The sequence below is a fragment of the Microcebus murinus genome, chromosome 8 (assembly GCF_040939455.1).
Source record: "Microcebus murinus isolate Inina chromosome 8, M.murinus_Inina_mat1.0, whole genome shotgun sequence".
Taxonomy (NCBI): domain Eukaryota; kingdom Metazoa; phylum Chordata; class Mammalia; order Primates; family Cheirogaleidae; genus Microcebus; species Microcebus murinus.
This window is the reverse complement of record NC_134111.1, coordinates 81899765-81916067: the sequence shown is the minus strand read 5'-3', so window position 1 is coordinate 81916067 and position 16303 is coordinate 81899765. Positions and strand designations below refer to the sequence as shown.

The 16303-nt window shown below is 33.3% G+C and overlaps 1 protein-coding gene across 6 annotated transcripts in view; it reads left to right on the top strand.

Moving 5' to 3' along the window:
- KANSL1L (KAT8 regulatory NSL complex subunit 1 like) overlaps positions 1 to 16303 on the top strand; it is a 133675-nt gene that overhangs the window by 24457 nt on the left and 92915 nt on the right. For all 6 annotated transcript variants that reach the window (XM_012751455.3, XM_012751454.3, XM_012751446.3 and 3 more), the window contains exon 3: positions 15102 to 15243. In XM_012751455.3, the coding sequence (XP_012606909.2) occupies positions 15102 to 15243 (142 nt within the window). The remainder of the gene's footprint in view (positions 1 to 15101; positions 15244 to 16303) is intronic.

The window sequence follows — 16303 nt, the reverse complement described above, 5'->3', positions numbered from 1 at the left end:
TTTAGGCTAGCCTTTCCCAAAGCCTAGAAGCCTGGGGTGCTTTGCATGTACCTGTGTTGCAGACATTGGCTCTGTTGCCACTCTTTGAGCACTTGTGCTTCTGACATCTCAGCCACCACCATAGCAGACTAGCCCACTTCCTAAAACTCAGAAGCCCTGTAGCTTGTCATGTACCCATGCTTCAAAAACCAGAACCACTGCCACAGTGGGTTAAACTGTACCCAAGCCCTGGAGCTGTGGTTTCTCTGTGTGTCTGCACTCCAGGTACTACTACCTCTGGTACCACAGCGACTAAGCCTGTGCCCCAGACCCTGGAACCACTGTAGTTCTGTTTATGCTAGTGCTTTAGCACCCTAGCAATCACATCTTACACAGTTACCAGTCACTCTCCACAAGCAATCACATTTTACACAGTTACCAATGTGGCATCGAGGGTACCTGCACCTCAGATGTGGGTGCCACCTCAGCCCCTGATGCTGGAGCAGTGGTTTCTCTATGAATGCCTGTGCTCCAGATCCCAGCTCAGTGGCAGCTTCACAGATGCCGCAACTGAGACATTATTGCCACCAATGCTGCAAGCCATACCCAGTGCTAAGAGAGCTTCCCGTGGCCACAGCTTCCCTGGTGGGAGAATAAGAGATCAGGAGGACCCCGTGAGCCTTCATGACCAAAATACCCAATAGTCTTTGCTGCCTCGTTAGACACTGACTGCTGAGGACCCTTGCCATCTTTGCCAGTGCCAAAATCAGTTGACAGAGCTGTACAGAGATCATACTGCCATGCCTTCACTGGAGCCAGAACTGTCACACATCATCCAGCTTGTGTCCTTGCACCCACATTTTGGTGAAAAACTTTACCAATCTGTAAAATCTGAAAGAGGTGACTGCAACACTAAGTATGCAGACATTAATGCAAAAACAACAACAACAACAAAAACATGAAAAGCCAAGGAAACATAACACCACCAAAGGAAAACAATAATTTTCCAGTAACTGACCCCAAAGAAATAGAGCTATGAATTTGCCTGACAAAGAATTAAAAAATTATTTTAAGGAGGCTCAGCAAACTACATGAGAACACAGAAATGCAACTCAACAAAATCAGGAAAACATTATGTGAATAAAATAAGTATAACAGAGAGATTAAAATCAACCAAGCAGAAATTCTTGAGCAGAAAATAAAATCAAGAAAATGAAAAATACAATGTAGAGTATCAAAAGCAGACTTGATCAAGCAGAAAGAATCTGTGAACTCAAAGGCAGGTTATTTTTTTTGTTTTGTTTTGTTTTGAGACAGAGTCTCACTTTGTTTCATGGGCTAGAGTGCCGTTGCATCAGCCTAGCTCACAGCAACCTCAAACCCCTGGGCTCAAGCAATCCTACTGCCTTAGCCTCCCAAGTTGCTGGGACTACACGCATGTGCCACCGTGCCCGCCTAATTTTTAGATATATACTTTTACTTGTCCAGCTAATTTCTTTCTATTTTTTTAGTAGAGATGTGGTCTCACTCTTGCTCAGGCTGGTCTCGAACTCCTAAACTCAAATAATCCTCCCACCTGAGCCTCCCAGAGTGGTAGGAACTGCAAATCTTAGGAAAGATACTCACATCCAGGTAAAGGAAGGTCAGAGGTCTCTAACCATATTCAAATCAAAGATTACACCAAGATATGCCAAAATTAAAGTGTTAAAAATCACAGACACAGAAAGGATCACAGACTCTTAAAAGCAACAAGAGAGAAGATTCTCACAAGGAACTCTCAGGAAGCTATCAGCAAATTTTTCAGCAGAAACTTGGCAGACCAGGAGAGTGTGGGATGATATATTCAAAGTGCTGAGAGAAAAACAAAACAAAACAACCAAGAATATGTTACCCATCAATGCTGTCATTCAGAAATGAAAGACAGATAAGACTTTGCCAGACAAACAAAAGCTAAGGGAGTTCATCACCACTAGACCTGCCTTACAGGAAATGGTAAGACAAATTTTTCAAGCTGGAAGAAAAAGAATGCTAATTAGGAACCTGAAAACATGAAAATATACAAGTCACTGGTAAAAGTAAGTAAATAGTCAATTCAGAATACTCTTAATACTGTAATGGTGGTGTGTAAATCACTTATATATTTAGTATGAAGTTTAAAAGAGAAAACTATTAAAAATTATAGCTATAATTTGTTATAAAATAAATATACAATATAAAAAGATATAAATTGTGACGTTCAAAACATAAAATAGGAGGGGGAGTAAAAGTATAGTTTTTGTATGTGACTGAAGGTAAGTTATTATCAGCTTAAAATAGACTCTTAGAACTATTAATATAAGATTGTTTTTTGTAAGCCTTGTGGTTACCAAAAACCTGTAGTAGGTACATAAAGGATGAAGAGAAAGAAATCATAGCTTACCACCACAGAAAATCATCAAATTACATAGGAACACAGCAAGAGAGGAAAAAAATAACAAAGGATCTACATTAAAAAATCGAAAATAATGAATTAATGACAATAATAAATTCTTACCTACCAATAATTACCTTAAATCTAATTGGATTAAATTCTTCAATCTGAAGACATATTATCACTGAATAATTAATGATAATAAAAAAGACTCAACTATGTGTTCTTTATAAGATACTTCAGATAGAAATCTTTAAAGACTCCATCAAAACAGTTAGAATTAATTAATTCAGTAAAGTTGCAGGATTCAAAATCAACATATAAAAATCAGTAGTGTTTCTATATGCTAATATGAAACTGTCCAAAAAAGTAATCAAGAAAATAATCCCATTTATAATAGCATAAAAATGAAATACTTAGGAATAAATTTAATCAAGGTGGTGAAAGATCTATATACTGAAAACCATAAAACATTGATGAAAAATAGTGAAGAAGACAGAAATAAATGGAAAAATACCCTGTGTTCATGGATTGGAAGACTTAATATTATTAAAATGTCCATACTACCCTAAGTGACTTACAGATTCAATATAATCCTTATTAAAATCCCAATGACTTTTTTCCACATAAATAGGGAAAATCCTCAAATTTGTATAGAGCTAGGAAAGACCCAGAACAGTCAAGGCAATTTGTACACAATGAACAAAGCTTGAGGTACTATACTACCTGACTTCAAAATATATTACAAAACTATAGCAATCAAAACAATATGCTATGGAATTAAAAACATATGTATATACCTGTGGAACAGAATAGAGAACTTAGAAATAAATCCACACATTTGTGGTCAACTATGCTTTAACAAAGTTGCCAAGAACACACGATGAGGAAAGGGCTGTTTTTTCAATAGTGTTGAGAAAACTGTATATCTACATGCAGAAGAATGAGATTGGACCCTTATCTGACTCCATACTCCCATATAAACTCATAGTGAGTTAAATACTTAAACATAAGACCTGAAACTGTAAAACTACTACAAGAAAAGAGAGGTAAAAAGCTTCTTGACATTGGTGTTGGCAAAGATTTTTTGGATGTGCATTCCAAGGCATGGAGAACAAAAGGAGAAATAGATGAATTGGATTACATCAAGCTAAAAAACTTCTACACAGCAAAAGAAACAGCAGCTTGAAGAGATGACCTATAGAATGAAAGAAAATATTTGCAGACCATAGATCTGATAAGTGGTTAATGTCTAAATTAATATTAATACATTAATACTTTAGACAAAGTCAAACAACTCAACAGGAAGAAAACAACCTAATTAACCACTTTGGGACCAGCGTCAACTATAGTCGATAGCCACAGATGAACGTGCACAACAACTTTAGCCAACAGCCGTGATATGAAGGCACACAGCCAAGCATTGACTTTATCCAACAGCTGTGATATGACTTTTATGATTATTCATTTATCAAAATAAAATTGTGAACATTTAAAAAATAACATAATGAAAACACATATGTATATGTTACCTATTCTGATTTACATTACAAATAAAGCTGCCTGTAAAGTAAAACAAGCTTTCAGTGCTTTAAAGCTTTCCTCATCACACAAGAACAAAACGGATTCATCCTCAATGCACAGCACAAACTATCGTGGGGACTATGAGTGCTGGCTGTGGGCAAGGTTTTGCGGCCAGTGAGTGCGGTACCGAAGTGGTTAAAAAATGGACAAAGGACCTGAATATACTTTTTTCTAAAGAAGATTTACAAATGGCTGACAGATTTATGAGAAAATGTTCAACATCACTAATCATCATGGAAGTACCAATTAAAACCGCACAGGAGAAATCATCTTACACGTGTTAGAATGTCCATTGTAAGAAAGACAAAGAATAACAAGTGTTGGAGAGGATATAGAAAAAAAGGAAACCCTTGTACACTGTTCATGGGAAAGTAAATTAGTATAGACATTATGGAAAATAGGAGGTTTCTCTGGATGTTAAAAATAGAACTACCATATAATCCAGCAATCTTACTTCTGGGTATACATCCAAAAGAAATGAAATCATTATGTCAAATTGATACCTGCACTCCCACATTCATATTCATTTCCAATAGCCAAGATATAGAATCAACCTAAGTGTCCATGGACAGATGAATGAATAAGGAAAATGTAATGTTTGTATGTGTGTGTATCAGTTACATAGGAAGAATAATTTTTGGAGATCGATTTTCAGCATGGTAACTATAATTAATATGCACAGAAAGTCACTGACTTACAATGGTTCAACTTACAATTTTTCATCTTTACAATGGGCTTATTGGGACACAACCCAGTGCATTTTTGCCTTATATTTTCAGTGTTCTCACTATACAAAGTGTTAAATGTTCTCACCATTAAAAAAAGTATGTAAGGTGATGGATATGTTAATTGGCTTGATTTAATCATTTCGATGTATTATATGAAAACATCGTATTGTACACTTTAAATATATACAATCTTTACTTGCCATTTGTACCTTAATAGAAGCTAAAAAAGATTTTTAAAAATCTCCTCACCAGCAAATTGGTATTAACTGATCAGCACCTAAGTGGACACATAGGAATTACATTTATTGGGTATTGGGCAGGTGGGAGGGAGAGGAGGGGACGGGTATATAGATACATAATGAGTGACATGTGCACCGTCTGGGGCATGGTCATGCTTGAAGCTCAGACTTGGGGGGGGAGGGGAGGAAAGGGCATTATTTGAAACCTTAAAATTTGTACCCCCATAATATGCTAAAATAATAAAAAGAATCATGAACACAATTTTAAACTTTCTAAGACAAATCTAAACACTGCAAATACTGTTTATTTCTAAAAGTGGTCTTGTTATAGAATTGATATCATCAATACTGTTTTTAAAAACAATAAATTTTCATATCTTAAAAAAAAGCATAGGTCAGGAAGATTTATTTACACTTTCAATGTAACATTTGGATTCCCAGTGCATATTTTTTTATCATATTTTAATGTTTCTAAAAGTGAGATGTACCCCATAATAGATATGTACAATTAATATTATATTATTCCTTCACTCCAGGGAATTCTGTTATTAAATGATGGTCTATCTTGAAATCAATGACATATTGACATTGAGGAAATGCAGTATTTCATATTCCTGCATGTAAACATCAGTATCATTTCAAGTACCATACTGTATAATATTATCTTTAGGATTGTTGAAAATAATTTTCATTTAATGCTTAGTGATATTTTTAAAATGCTTGTATTTTGTTCTGTTACATCTTTTTTTTTTAAATGTGAATTAGTGTATGCATTTGGCATATAGGGGAATAATGTCAATATAATGTGGAATTTTATACACAGTATGTATATATCTACCATGAGGATTGTTTCCAAACCATTTCAAACATGTTAATGCTTTTAAATGATTAGGGTCAAGCTTTTTCATAACTAAAGAGAAATCCTTAGCAGTATATTAAGATCTAAAGAAAATGCTGAAAATTCTGTAGAAGTACCTTCGTATAGCTAAGTAATTTGATGGTTTATTGGTTTCAATAATTGCTATATATTTCTGTATTTTAAAAGATCTGAGGAAATACAAGTTTAGTTGAATATGTTTTAAAGACATTTCCCTTGTGTTAAAAATAAATTGATTAATGAAAAGGCTATCTCTAGGAGATATTTTTAATTTTTATTAAACTGTTCTCTATTAGGACTGAATGTCTTCAAGGACCCACATCAAAGGAAGAAGCATGAGCCCCAGAATATAAAGCTTTAAAAGTGGACTGTTATTTTAGGTACAAATGCCAGTGGAAACTTAAGGTTTTTATAAGGATCGTTATTGTTTTGTTAGGGCTCAGATTTTAAAGTGTCATAGGTTTTGAGTGGTCTGGCACTAACTATTTTCACTGTAAGTCCAGCTATTTTTATTTTGCAGAACATGAGGTTATTCGGGAATGCATATATGGCGTTATAGCACAAACACCTCTACTCGATTCTGGCTTAGTGGTAGTCACCTTTTTGAGCAACGGGTAGTTTGAATTACCCTTTATCCTTTTTCTTTTCAGGGCCTATTATAGTGTTTGACAGAGCCGACACTAGCCCATTTGCATGCATTAGAAAAAGATTTTCCTTCCTCTGAGCATATTTTGGTCTTTAATTGCAGGGCTTGGAATACAGAACTCTTTTTGGATTTTATTAATAGTTCTGCTTGCCCTTTTAGCTAGGCCCTTGTGCAGTGTTTAGTTTGAAAACACTACATGGTTGCCTAGCTTCCTGAACAAGAGACACATACATAAATGCACATACACATGCATGCACACACATAATGCTTGTTGAACTGATTGTTCCTTTAGCAAATAAATATATTTTTATTAGTTTAACAATTCATTTACAGTATTTCCTTTTAAAAAAATATCTCTAGTTGTCAATGTTTGATGTCATATGAGGGATTTTACAAACACATTTAAGACCATTTAATAGACAATTAACTTTCAAAATCCTTTCCATACAAGAGAAAGGGGGTAGTAGTGATAAAGTGCATAAGAATTCCCAAACTTCTCGTTTTTTTCTTTTTCTTCCTGTTTTTGGGGTGGAGGGATAGCAGGAGAACAAGACTAAATTTGTCCATCTGATGTGTGAACTATTTTAAACTAATACTGAAAATTTCAGTTTGGGTAGTTGACAAAGTAGGTTCTGCCAGAGTTCTAAGCAAATTGCATAATATATCAAGATGTGTTTACTCCCTTTCATATATACTTCCTTTTGGAACTCTTTTTATGTTCTAGTCTTAGATTGTCCTCAGACATCCTAAATCACACCCTTTAATTTGTTTTATCTTCGTGCTAAAATACCTAGAGTTCACGACTATTTATTTATTTTGATATTTATTTCATGAATGTGTGTGTACATGTTTACAACTAGATGGCAGATTATTAAAGTTATTAACCTGTATATCAGTAAGGCTTAATTTTCTTAAAGACAATGAGCATTTTATAAGAATTTGTTAATCCAAATGATCCTAATGGCATAAAATATTTTTGAGGGAGAGGTATATTGGTTAAGGCATATGCTAAGCTATCCTAACACAGAGACCTCAACATAAATATATAGAATTTATTTTCCTTTCATTTAACAATCAAGAATTAGATGTTTCACAGGGTTTAGCAGAGACCTGTTGGTTTTGCTGTCCTCTGGGATGCTACCTTTGCCTGTATTGTTGAGATTCACTAATACTTCATGTCATTTCCATACTTAATCATTTTAAGGACTTAATCATGTACCAGTCATTTATAATGGCCAGACCCAGAAGTTGCACACATCATTTTGGCTCACATTTTGGCTTCTTGTCAAGGACTTCATCACATATAGTCAGACGTAGCTGCATTTAAGATTGGGAAATAAAGTCTAGCTGAGCTGTTAAGGACTCAGCTAAAACTCAAGGAGTCCCATTATCCAAAAGGTATAAGAGAATGGATGTTAGGGGAAAATATGCAGTCTGTTCAATTTGCCTCTTTGGCCACCCAAATATCCATGTACTTCTCGTACATAAAACATACCAACTCTTCAAGTATGATAAGCCAAAGTCATATTCAGTGGATGGAGTAAAATCCTTTCCATCAGGTCCCGAGGTGGTTCTTCAGGATATGGTGACCTATAAATTGATAAGCAAGTTTTTTTTAACTCTCTTGACCTCTTGCTGCTTGTATGTATGATGGAGTAGGGACAAGAAAATCACAATAAAAACTTCCATTGGGAAAAAAGAAGAATGGGATAGATATACATGACAGTTCTTGCACCTTATAATAATAAGACTTATTGCTCTAGCAGTGGAACAAGATCTCACCAGAACCCTAATATTGCTTTCTGAGAGAAGCTCCCTTGTCCTTTGTCCGTGACTTTACTCTTTGGGAATTATTCTTTGTGCATTATTCTTTGTGATTATATTTGAAGTGGGTATTTACCCATATTAGAGGCTCCACTGACTACCTTCTCACTCTGCTTTCTGTTGGGGTAGATTAGGCTTCAAGGGGAAGTTTGTGTTAGATTTTTGGCAATAGAGTTCTCTCAGAAACATAGATTTCCATTCTGTTTTTCTCTAGTCAGTTATATGTGAAAATACCGCAGCCACAGATCTTATCTGGTCATAGTTGTTAAGCCTACAGACTTGTTAATTTGCTATTTAGACCTTAGACCATCCATCGTCCCTTATTTAATGACCACCTAAGTGTAATGGCTACTATATACCTACTTTAACAAAACTTGAAAGTAAGCTAAAATTGATGAAGTTGAACAGCAAATAATTTAATAACCTGCTAAAACAAAACTTATCACTCTTTAAAGGAAGACAACAAAACCCACACATTCAACAATGTAATATTCCTATACCTATAGTATATGTCTTTATATAAAACCAGCTATTAGACATTTGTTTATATACTTATATATATAAGTGTCCAAGTATTGTGTCCAATATATGTGTCCAAGTATTAAACATGCAAAGAAACAGAAGAAAAATCAAAACTAGAAACAGACCTGGAAGTGACAGAGATGATGAAATTAATCAGCAAAGATATTGAAATATCTATTGTAAATATGCTCAAGGACTTAAAGGAAAACATGAACATAATGAGAGAAATTTAAGATGTCAGAAAGAACTATTGAGCTTTCAGAAGTGAAAAATTAAGTTTCTGAAATGAAAACTACTTTTTTAGCTTAACAGGAAAACAGGCATTCAAAATAAATGGTTAACAAATAAAAAAAAAAAATCATTGCTGACTTCTCACCAGAAGTTATGTAAGCCAGAAAAAAAGAAAAAATGGAATGATATATTTTACAGTGCTGAAAGAGGAAAAAAAGTCAACCTAAAATTCTCTGCCCAGTGAAATATTTTTAAAAACAAGACAAAATTATATTTCCGAATAAGCAAAAACAGAGAAAAATTGTCAGTATACATGCACTAAAGAAATTTTAAAAGATGATCTTCAGGCTGAAGGAAAACATACTGGGCAAAAATTTAGATCTCAAAGAAAAGAAATGGTAAGAAACAGTAAATATGTGTGTCTAAAATTTGTAGAAACTATACCACACATTTCTAAATAACTCATGGATCAAGAAGAAATCACAAGAGAAATTATAAAATGTTTTGAACTGAATGATGTTAAAATGCAGCATGTCAAAATTTGTAGGATGTAGCTACTTAATTACTGAAGCACTGTTATTAGGAAAATTTATGCCTATAAGTGCTTATTTTGGAAAAGAAGAATGATGTAATGTCTATGTTCTAAATGTCCCACTTTAAGGAGCTATAAAAACAATATCAAATTAAACCCACGCAAGTAGAAGGAAAAAATGATAAAGCATTGAAATCATTGAAATTATAAAGCATAAACACAATGGAGAAAATTATAAATTTATAGCTAGGTTGATCAGGAAGAAAGTTACTAATAGCAGGAAAGAAAAGCATCACTACAAATGTTCTAGGCATTAATAGAGAATCAGGGAATACTGTTAATCCTCTGTATGCACAGATTCTGCATCCACAGATTAAGCCAATTGAATCAAAATATTTGAGAAAAAAATAAAAACAATATAATAGTAAGAAATGATACAAATAAAAAATACAGTATAACAACCATTTACATAACCCATTGTATTAGGTATTATAAGTGATCTAGACATGATTTAAAGTATACAGAAGAATGTATATAGCTTATTTTCAGCTACTATACCATTTTATATAAGGAACTTGTACATCTGCTGATTTTGGTATTCTGTGGGGTTGGTGGGGGTCAGATACTGGTGCCAATCTCCCGTGGATACCAAGGAATAACTCTATCCTGAATATCTACATGCCAATGAATTTAGCCATTTAGACTAAGTAGGCTAATTGCTTGAAAGACACAAGAGAACCTGAAAAACCTGTATCAATTAGAAAAATTGAATAATTTAAAACCTTCCCACATAGGACACTCCAGGTTCAGATGGCTTCACTGATTACTTTTATTGAAACGTAAGTAATAAATAATTCTAATCCTACATAAATTCCTTCAAAAATAGAGGAAGAGGGAATACTTCTCAACTCATGAGGCAAGCATTAGCTTTATTCCAAAACCAGGCAAAGATATTGCAAGAAAACAACAGATCCATATCTTCTTTGACTATCAATACAAAAACAAAACAAAAATTGTTAATGAAATACCAAGTAGAGTCTAGCAAAATATAAAAATACATCACGACCAAATGAATTTATACCAGGAGACAAGGCTAATTTAATATTCAAAAATTAAAGGAAAAAGAGAAACAATATAACCATAGATATAAAAAAAAAAGACAAAAATTCAAATCCACTTATGATGAAAACTGACAACAAACCAGGAATAGATGGAAATTTTCAGTCTGGTAAAGGACATTTTCAAGAAATCTATAGCTAACTAATGAGAAAGACTGGATGCTTTCTTTGCAATATATAATTCACATTATACTAGAGTTCCTTTCTAATCAGTGCATAAGAGTAATAATAAAGGCATCCAGATTATAAAGACATAAGTCAAAATGTCTTTATTTGCAGTTTACATGACAATATACATTGAAAATCCTATGATCTGTATAAGGAAGCTACTAAAACAAGTGAATTTATCAGGGTCACAGTATAAAGTCAAAATACAAAAATTGAGTATATTTCTATATTCCAGCATTTATAAATTAAAATACATAAAAGTAAATTTTTAAAAGTGTACAAAACATAGCTAAGAGAAATTGACAGTATGTAAATACACAGAGATATATACTGTATACATTGATTGGAAGACCCAGTATTTTTAGGATGCCAGCTGTCCACCAAAGATATATAAATTTAATGCAATCCTAATAAAAATGCTAGTAGTTTTTTTGTCTTGTTTTCTTCTGTTTTTGAGTAGAGATTGACAGGCTTATTCTCAAATGTAGAATGGTCCAAACAAGAAAGAACAGCAATGGAGAATTTACACTACTGGATTTCAAGAATTACTCTCAACTATAATAGTAGTACGGTATTTACATAAGGTGTTGACATAGATAATAGATAGCTATCTAAATGGGTAGGGGTTGTATTTGTATGTGTATAGGCAACAAATATAGTATTCAGAGACAATCTTATATCTATTAGAGTGTTTTTCTACTATAATAGGTAAATAGATCTATTTGTTAAAGGATAATAGAATCTTTTCAAGAAATGGTTCAGAAACTGGATTTCCTACAGGAAATACTGAATCTGGATCCATACCTCACACCATACACACAAACTGACTTGAATTAAATCATAGATCTAGATGCCAAAACTCTAAAACTTCTTGAAGTTTTAGAGGCATGAGAAAATCTTCATGACTTTGTGTTAGGCAAAGATTTCTTAGATTCAGAAAGAACTAACCATAAAAAGAAAATTTGATAAATTTGGCTTCATCAAAATTATAATAATTTACTTCTCTAAATTCACCATTACAAAGAGAAAGGCATGCTATAAACTGGGACAAAGTATTTCTAATAGATATAGTCTGATACAGGACATGTATCAATAATAAGGTAATCCAATTACATATCTAAATAGGCGCATCATCAAAAAAAGTTGTAGGCCCTTGGGTAGCATAAGAAGCATATGAAAAGATGCTCTACATCAGGATTTGGAAAACGGCAGCCCAAGGATCAAATCTGGCCTGCTGCCTGTTTTTCTAAATAAAGTTTTATCAGAACACAACCACACTCATTCATTTATGTATCATCTATAGCTGCTTTTGTGCTACAGTGGCAGAGTTGGGTCATTATATCAACAAGTAGTTAGTACCAACAGAAATTATACTGGTCTGTGGCCTGTTTGGAACCTGGCCAACACAGCAGGAGGTGAGCGGCAAGTGAGGTAGTGAAGCTTCATCTGTATTTATAGCCCTTCCCTCCCAACCCCAGCTGTGGAAAAATTGTCTTCCATGAAACTGGTCTCTGGTGCCAAAAATGTTGGGGACCACTGGTCCAGGTGGGCTCTACTCTATGTCTTTGCCCTGATCTTTATTAGAGGTAGGAACCCCACCTTATGTTCAGCATGTGGTGTTCTATGAGCAGTTTAACACAGTCCAGAGAGATGCAGGGAGGCAGTATTCTTAGTGGTCTAGCAGACCAGTCTTCTATGCTATTTGGGAAGTCTGGACACTGAGTATGCCTCACATTCCTAAGGGTTTGCTGTTGCATTTGTTATGTTCTGATTGGTTACACTCTAAGTTATGTAAACCATTTGCATCATTGATTATATAAGTTGTTTACATAAAACATTTTGACTTTAGTATACAACAGGTGTTAATCTCCTTTGAGCAAGTTGCCATATGTTTATCTGTAACATGTTTACAACTGTAATTATTTTTGAGAAAAACATGTTTTCAAGCAAGGGAACATTTTTGGTGAGAAAGTTTGCTTATCACTTTTAAGCATAGCTAACAGATTTTATTCACTTAAAATGTAGAATAAGTTCTCCTTAACAGAAAATTTATTTCACACATTAGAAAGTATGATTTAGTTTACTTAAATTTAATCTAGGATTACTATTTTTCTATGTTAGTATAATTTAATGCAGTTTATGAGTATAAAAATGATTTTTGTAATCCTAATTTCAGTATCAGAATATTTTTATCAGAAGTATAATAATATGAGCTCTATGAAAATTTTCTTTTTTCTCTATTATATTTGACCATTAGCTGATCATCAGTTTGATAGCCAAGCCAGATTGCATGTTATAGGGAAATTTTCCAACTGGAGCTTAAAGAATGTGTAAGATCATCTTTGTTTTCCCTTTGCTTCCAGACCATGTTTCTGTAAGTCCTATCAGCTTTAAAATGTTCCTTAAATGTATCCTCTTAGCTACATATCTTCTTTATCCTCCCCTCCACTTCCCAGCCTAAGCCATTTTGATATTCAGTATTTTAGTCAGAATAGGCTATATATAAAGTCACAAATTAGTCTTCTAATCTTGGTGGTTTAACTTAGCAGAAGTCTACAATAGTTTACATAAAGTCCAATATGGTTTGGACTATGATCCTCCTCAATCTTATAACTATACTACCTGCACTAGTGGCTTTGAAGGTCCTCAGGTAGACTGGAAATGACAATGTCACTTTTCCTCACAGCCCAGGTGAAAATTAGTCACATGGCTCCAACCTAAGTGCAAATGAGGCTGGGAAATGTAGGGCAACACAAGAAATATTTGGAGACCACTATTTGTACCATACCCAGATTGTTATAGTTACATTTTAATTTTTTTTACAATATTTTTTCATTTCTTTATATATATATTTTTAATCACATTAAACATATCAGGCACTTATATTTACATTTTAATTAGTTTCCTTCTTTTTTCTCATATCCCACCATGACGCTTTCTCTACTTAGTAGCCAAAGTGCTTGGAAAAAATTTTTTGTTACTGTCTTGCCAGTAGTTTCCATTTTGAATTAAAGTCCAAACACTTTATCCTCACCTGTGCAAGTTACTACATGCTATGGCCCTTGCCTTCCTTTCTAATTTCATGATTGGCATTTAGTGTTACTAAATATTATCCATGCTGGTGTATTTTGAATACACTAATGTTCTCTTTATCATGTCAGTAGTTGTACATTCCATAGGTTTTGACAATAAATGCATTTTTAGATACTTTTTTAAAATAACATTTATATGTTTTGTAATTAAGTACTTGTTACCCTTCAGTTTTACCTTCAATTTCTGTCATATTTTCCCTTGGCAATCTGCATCTCCTAAATCTCTCTCTCTCTCCTAAATCTCTCTCTCTCTCTCTCTCTCTCTCTCACACACACACACACACACACACACAAACACACACAACATACACATTACCCCACCAGTAATCCCAAATAATTTTTTTGTAGTTGGAGTGATTGAAATATTTTCATCAAGTAATTAATTTGTAATCTCACAAACTATGTATTAGAGCAGTGCTTTGTCATACATAGAGGAACTAGGAGGATTTAATCCTTTTTTTCAAATATGCATGAAAGGATTTATATAAATTCTCTCTGGGTTGTAAATCCTAGGAATCAGGCTTCTAACAAGTTCTTTATCTTAACAAACATTGCAAGACATATATTTGTAGGCTTATTTGAAATATAGCAGAACATTCATATTTTTAATAATTTTTGATAATTTCCCTAAGTTGATTTTAAGTATTTAATTAACTAATAATGATGCCTGTTTTAACAAATGAAAATTACATATAGTAAATTTGAGTACACTACAGTTTGTTACATGGATTTATATCTAGTACAGTTCAAATGGCTTGTCCAATATTGATACCTACTTACATATAAAAATCTCATGTAACGGTGTTTATTAACATAGTGTTAGTATTGTTATTCATGTTTACTTTTCTTTGCTGGCTCATCCCTATTTAAGCTCTTCAGCATTAATAAAGCTCTAAGTAGCAGAGGAATTATCCTACTACATGATGCATAATACTGAATAAAAACAGGTATTTATGGGCTGGAAAGGTAAGGAAATTAAATCTTTTTTTTTTTCCTTATAAGAAGTCAATCTGCCATTCTCCCTTCATATAATTAGATGTTTTGTAAAGGAAATTGTATTTTATGATAGGAGTCAAGGAAGTTATTAAGCAGTGTCTGTGAAAATTTGATTGCCTTTGTGTTTTGACTAACAGTGTTTGTCTTGTTCACAGTAACTGTAGTACTGAATGGAAGTGGCTTGTAGACAGAGCAAGAGTTGGCAGCCGATGGACTTGGCTTCAAGCCCAGATTTCAGAGCTCGAATACAAAATCCAACAACTAACAGATATTCACAGGCAGATTCGTGCCTCCAAGGTATTGTGTTCTTCTATTTTCGATAAAAATTGTTACTGTTTTAGTTCCTTCTCATTTTATCACCCAAAATAATTGTTAGAAGGTTTTATAAAAATGTACTTAGTTTATGTTAAGATTTTTGATATATTGCTATAAGTTGAAGCTATCTTTGTAATGCCTGTGTATTTAACCAAGATCATATTATCATACTTTTTGAGAAATTCAGAACTTCCTTATTTGATTCTAATTAATAGAAAAAATATACATTTTTCCAAATTTTTTATTATGATAAAATACATATAATATGAAATTTACCATCTTAACAATTTTTAAGTCTACAGTTCAGTATTACTAATTATATTCATAACATTATGCATCCATCACCATCAATTCCACAATTTCTTTTATCTTTTAAAACTGAAGTTCTATATCTATTAAATAATAACTGTCCATTTCCCCTTCTCGCTAACCCCTGGCAACTATGTCTGTGTCTATGATTTTGATTATTCTAAGTACCTCATATGAGTTGGAATCATAACAGTATATGTCGTTTTATGACTCGCTTATTTCACTTAGCATAATGTTCTCAACTTTTACCCATATTGTACCATATGTTAGAATGTCTTTCCTTTTTAAGACTGAGTAATTAATATTTTATAATACATATATACCACATTTTGCTTATTCATTCACCTACTTAGGGACACTTGGGTTGCTTCCATGTTTTAGTTATTGTGATTATGCTATAAATATGGATATAAAAATATCTCTTTGAAACCCTGTTTTTAATTTTTAACTCTTTTGGGTATATACCCAGAAGTGGAATTGCTAGTTCATATGGAAAATCTATTTTTAATATTTTTGGGTCCACCATACTGTTTTCCACAGTGGTTATACCAGTTTACAATCCCACCAATAGTGGGATAAATTTCTAGTTTCTCTAAATTTTTACCAACATTTGTATTTGGGCTTTTTTTTTTATGATAGCCATCTTAATGGATGTGAGGTGGTGTCTCATTATAGTTTGATTTGCATTTTCCTAATGATTAGTGATATTGAGCATTTTTTCATGTACTTATTG